At 39.9% G+C, this 7,014-nt stretch overlaps 1 protein-coding gene across 1 annotated transcript in view; it reads left to right on the forward strand.

Moving 5' to 3' along the window:
• LOC115233777 overlaps positions 1-7,007 on the forward strand; it is a 7,143-nt gene extending 136 nt beyond the window's left edge. The window contains exons 2-4 of the mRNA XM_029804356.1: positions 1-168; positions 6,252-6,485; positions 6,567-7,007. Of these exons, the coding sequence (XP_029660216.1) occupies positions 108-168; positions 6,252-6,485; positions 6,567-6,808 (537 nt within the window). The 5' untranslated portion in view covers positions 1-107 and the 3' untranslated portion in view covers positions 6,809-7,007. The remainder of the gene's footprint in view (positions 169-6,251; positions 6,486-6,566) is intronic.
• The last annotated feature ends 7 nt before the right edge of the window (positions 7,008-7,014 follow it).

Consider the following 7,014-nt stretch of genomic DNA (forward strand, 5'->3'; position numbering starts at 1 on the left):
TACACGACGACAAGGGTTCTCTCTCTCACGAAGGACGCTACCCCCCTCTGAGCGTACAGTTTACGTTTCTATTTCATCGTGAAACCGAAAGTTATCGAAGAAACGAGATGCACCGAAGGATCACGATATTGCTCATCGCTTCAGCGCTCGTTGTGGCAGTTCATTCAGGTGATGTATCTTTTTGTGTCACACACACACAATCTATCTATAAATAATACGCCGTATAAAATATCAAATCCAAGAATCAAATTTTCTTTCAAATAAAGTGAGTGCTCGTGCGTTAATTAATTGAACGAACATCTTTGTTCAACTCCTGTCGTCTGTTTAGAAATATTTTAATTTTTTTGATCAACAAGCGACATGAGAAATAAGCAGCGATAATGTTACAACTATAATCTATCGAAAATTTATCTTTACGCAATCTTTATTATAGAATAGAGTGTAAAACTTTAATCTAATAAAAATTTTGTTTAAAAAATTTTTTGGAAATGATTATAAGTATATAAAAATAGAGATCCTAAAAGAAAATATTATTGTAATTCGTAGAAATAATATATAATAATAATATATAAAATTAAATAGCTATTATATTAATAATGCAATATTAATTTATAATATCGAGATATCATTGTGGAGATTGTTTGATAAGTTTGACAATATCATTTATGATTATATGTAATCTATCAATTTTATACAAGATTCTGACTGTATGTGTGATTAACATTAAAATTAATTAAAATTAATTATCATATCAGAATTTGAGATATCTGAGATCTTCATTTACATAAAAAAAAAGAAAACGCACATAACGAATTAAAAAAAAGAATTAAGAGGATGCCGGACCGTCCTGTTTTACTGGCCATAATAATTATATATTTGCTTAATATAAAAATTTTGCAATGTGTACGTGCAAAATAAAATACCTCTCCACTCGGAAATGCATGAAAGAATATAAGTGAACGTTTAAAAATGTATTTAGCCTAGTAAAAAACATTTCGGTGTGCAAAATTTTGCATAGTAAAATCTTTTTTATAAAGCTTCTAAACTCACTTCTCTAAGTTCATTGATACTTTTTGATAAAATGCCGAATGCGGAGTTCACTTGTTAGGCACGTGCAGATAACAAATTTTTTATATTAAGTAATTGTTGACGGCAGAAGCCGATAACAAAACTGTAATTTTTTAATTTTTTTTCACTTTTCATATGAAATCATAAACTCCGCACTCCGTTATTATGTATACTTTAATTATGGAAAAGGATTTATTGATATCTATAATCAACAAAAATATTTTGCATTTTAACTAATATTCGTATTCTATCCGGCATCCTCTTAATTCTGATAATCCGATTAAAATTGTATCTTTTTTTATTATTACATGAAACAAATCAATTATAGAGCACATACACATTTATAATTTTGTTTGTCTGTCTGTCTAGTGTCATATTTTTCTTTGTTCTCGTATTTGTCAAAACATCGCAAGAGAAAGATTGCGTGCGAGGGAGAAAACTATATATATACATTGCCCTATATATGTATAGTTAAGGGATGAAGCGTCGCGACATTTGGCGCCACTTTGGCACTTTGCGACCTAAATAATAACAACCCCAACATAACATCGGTCGACGCGTATAACAGTCCATTTACACACACACACACACACACACACACACACACACACACACACACACACACACACACACACACACACACACACACACACACACACACACACACACACACACACACACACACACACACACACACACACACACACACACACACACACACACACACACACACACACACACACACACACACACACACACACACACACACACACACACACACACACACACACACACACACACACACACACACACACACACACACACACACACACACACACACACACACACACACACACACACACACACACACACACACACACACACACACACACACACACACACACACACACACACACACACACACACACACACACACACACACACACACACACACACACACACACACACACACACACACACACACACACACACACACACACACACACACACACACACACACACACACACACACACACACACACACACACACACACACACACACACACACACACACACACACACACACACACACACACACACACACACACACACACACACACACACACACACACACACACACACACACACACACACACACACACACACACACACACACACACACACACACACACACACACACACACACACACACACACACACACACACACACACACACACACACACACACACACACACACACACACACACACACACACACACACACACACACACACACACACACACACACACACACACACACACACACACACACACACACACACACACACACACACACACACACACACACACACACACACACACACACACACACACACACACACACACACACACACACACACACACACACACACACACACACACACACACACACACACACACACACACACACACACACACACACACACACACACACACACACACACACACACACACACACACACACACACACACACACACACACACACACACACACACACACACACACACACACACACACACACACACACACACACACACACACACACACACACACACACACACACACACACACACACACACACACACACACACACACACACACACACACACACACACACACACACACACACACACACACACACACACACACACACACACACACACACACACACACACACACACACACACACACACACACACACACACACACACACACACACACACACACACACACACACACACACACACACACACACACACACACACACACACACACACACACACACACACACACACACACACACACACACACACACACACACACACACACACACACACACACACACACACACACACACACACACACACACACACACACACACACACACACACACACACACACACACACACACACACACACACACACACACACACACACACACACACACACACACACACACACACACACACACACACACACACACACACACACACACACACACACACACACACACACACACACACACACACACACACACACACACACACACACACACACACACACACACACACACACACACACACACACACACACACACACACACACACACACACACACACACACACACACACACACACACACACACACACACACACACACACACACACACACACACACACACACACACACACACACACACACACACACACACACACACACACACACACACACACACACACACACACACACACACACACACACACACACACACACACACACACACACACACACACACACACACACACACACACACACACACACACACACACACACACACACACACACACACACACACACACACACACACACACACACACACACACACACACACACACACACACACACACACACACACACACACACACACACACACACACACACACACACACACACACACACACACACACACACACACACACACACACACACACACACACACACACACACACACACACACACACACACACACACACACACACACACACACACACACACACACACACACACACACACACACACACACACACACACACACACACACACACACACACACACACACACACACACACACACACACACACACACACACACACACACACACACACACACACACACACACACACACACACACACACACACACACACACACACACACACACACACACACACACACACACACACACACACACACACACACACACACACACACACACACACACACACACACACACACACACACACACACACACACACACACACACACACACACACACACACACACACACACACACACACACACACACACACACACACACACACACACACACACACACACACACACACACACACACACACACACACACACACACACACACACACACACACACACACACACACACACACACACACACACACACACACACACACACACACACACACACACACACACACACACACACACACACACACACACACACACACACACACACACACACACACACACACACACACACACACACACACACACACACACACACACACACACACACACACACACACACACACACACACACACACACACACACACACACACACACACACACACACACACACACACACACACACACACACACACACACACACACACACACACACACACACACACACACACACACACACACACACACACACACACACACACACACACACACACACACACACACACACACACACACACACACACACACACACACACACACACACACACACACACACACACACACACACACACACACACACACACACACACACACACACACACACACACACACACACACACACACACACACACACACACACACACACACACACACACACACACACACACACACACACACACACACACACACACACACACACACACACACACACACACACACACACACACACACACACACACACACACACACACACACACACACCGAGTGGAGAGGTATCCTATTTTGCACATACACACCGCAAAACCCTTATATTAAGCAAATATATAATTATTATGGCCGGTAAAACAGGACGGTCCGGCATCCTCTTAATAATTTCAGAAAAATAAACCGAGCAAGAAGTTAAAATGGACAATAGATAGTGAATCTATATACAGGATGTCCGGTAAAGATTGTGCCAACATTCGTGAGGCGCCCGCCTGATAGTATGTGGCGGTGCACACTTCACAGCGCGGGGCTCACTGATTGTATAGACTTATGTGCAAGAAAGAGATCTTTTCTTTCTTTGTTAAGGAAGCATATTCGTTTGAATCTTCGGAAAATGAATAAATTTTCTAGATTTTTTGGCAGCGCAACGATTTGATAAAAACCTTTTTTTTACAATATTAATACAATATTATTAAGTATTTAGCTAAAAATTTTCAGCATAAAATTTTTTTTGGAAGTTATACGAATATTTGCAGATTTATATTTTCATGCACAGCGTGCATGAAAACATTCGTTTATCATATCTAAAATTAAAAATACAATTTTTTTATTAAACATATTAATAGCTATCTGCTATCCAAGCGTTTCTTCAAAATTTTGGAAAATAGAAAAATGGTGACATATGCTGAAAAAAAATTCCGTTAAAAAAAATCCATTTTTTTTTTGTTTATAACAAAAAAATAGGGAATCGGATTTAAAAAAGGCTTTGTTAGCAAATGCGGAATTTTATTAGGAACTCGCATGCAAAATGTGAAGTCAATCGTCGAACGTAGTCCGAGTTTTCATGCACACCGTGTATGAAAATATAAATCTGCAAATATCGGCATATAAAAAAAATAAAAAATAATAATAATAATAATAATTTTTATTTAAAAATAAAAAACAAAGAAATAAATAAATAAGGCTTTAGGAGCAGTAGCGAATGCCAGCGTAATATATTCAGGTCATGAAAATTATAACAATTTGTGAATGTCTTAACTGATAATTTGTAATATTAAACATTCTAATATGAATAATGGTCACAAAAAACGCGAATCGCAAAAAAAATAACATAATAGCGCAACCAAACATTTCTGTCCTGGACTCTCTTCAATAATACATGAGAAATGTTAAATAGAAAAATACAAACGGTCATTAATTATTATTAAATTATTACTCATATTATTTTTGCGCTGCAAGAGAGAAAGAAGATATAGAAATATAAACGGTCAGCAGATAAAAAAAGAAAAGTCAAGAGATTGTCAGAAGTTGCTCATGGACACTCCAAAGGCATGTCGGCATATGTGAAAATTCATTATCCACCACAAAGTTTTTCCCAGAACTTACGGGAGGAAAATTAGAGCCAAGACATACCATGCTGACGTGCGTTTGGAGTGTCCATGAGCAACTTTTGACAATATCTGACTTTTCTTTTTTTACCTGCTGACCGTTTATATTTCTATATCTTCTTTCTCTCTTGCAGCGCAAAAATAATATGAGTAATAATTTAATAATAATTAATAAAACGTGTGCGATATAAGCAATCAGTTTGATTCGTACGGGCTGGCTTATATTATCTATATATTTCTTATCGGCAGACGTACTAAAATGCTACATGTGCACCTCGCTGTCGGACGAAGGTTGCGGTTCCGCTTTTAACAACTCGTTACAACCGGTAGAATGCACTGTTAACAAGATATTTGAATGGCAGAGAGATCTTCAGCAACACAGGACCCTCAGCAAGATCGTGAGCCTTTTCGGGATCGACGAAGCGCTACAGCATTCTCAAAGAACTCCTCAGAACATGGCTTGCGCCAAAATGGTTCTTAACGGCAAGTTACCCCTGAAAATGTTTACATATTGGGATGTTTCTAGGACAATTAACGTTAAGAGTGCCATGTATTTTTTTACAGTGGATAAAGTGGATAAAGAAGTGATCGTAAGAACGTGCCAAACAAACAAAACGGATCACATTGATCCTTGTACGGTGATGGAGGGAAAAATACAGAAGGATCAATTGGGCATGATGAAGAACTGCGACCTCTGTCACGAGGATGCCTGCAACGGCACGACAGTTGTATCTCCCGAAATATTTTATGCGCTTCTGTCGCTTCTCGGCGCTCTCATTAATGTTGCTTTTTATCATTGGGCGTAACCGTTCGCGTTCACAATTTCTCACGCATTCCTCTTTAAAAAAAATGCCGTATAGTAGATAATAATCATTCGACATCAGATATCATGCATACTCGTTATGTATAATTGTAATTCAACCAATAATAATGTCTTCCACATGATTAGTGCATACACGTATGTACTAATAATGGAGACGAGTGTATGTATATATATATATATATATATATA

The sequence above is a fragment of the Formica exsecta genome, unplaced genomic scaffold, assembly GCF_003651465.1.
Source record: "Formica exsecta isolate Colony F162 unplaced genomic scaffold, ASM365146v1 scaffold191, whole genome shotgun sequence".
NCBI classification, from domain to species: domain Eukaryota; kingdom Metazoa; phylum Arthropoda; class Insecta; order Hymenoptera; family Formicidae; genus Formica; species Formica exsecta.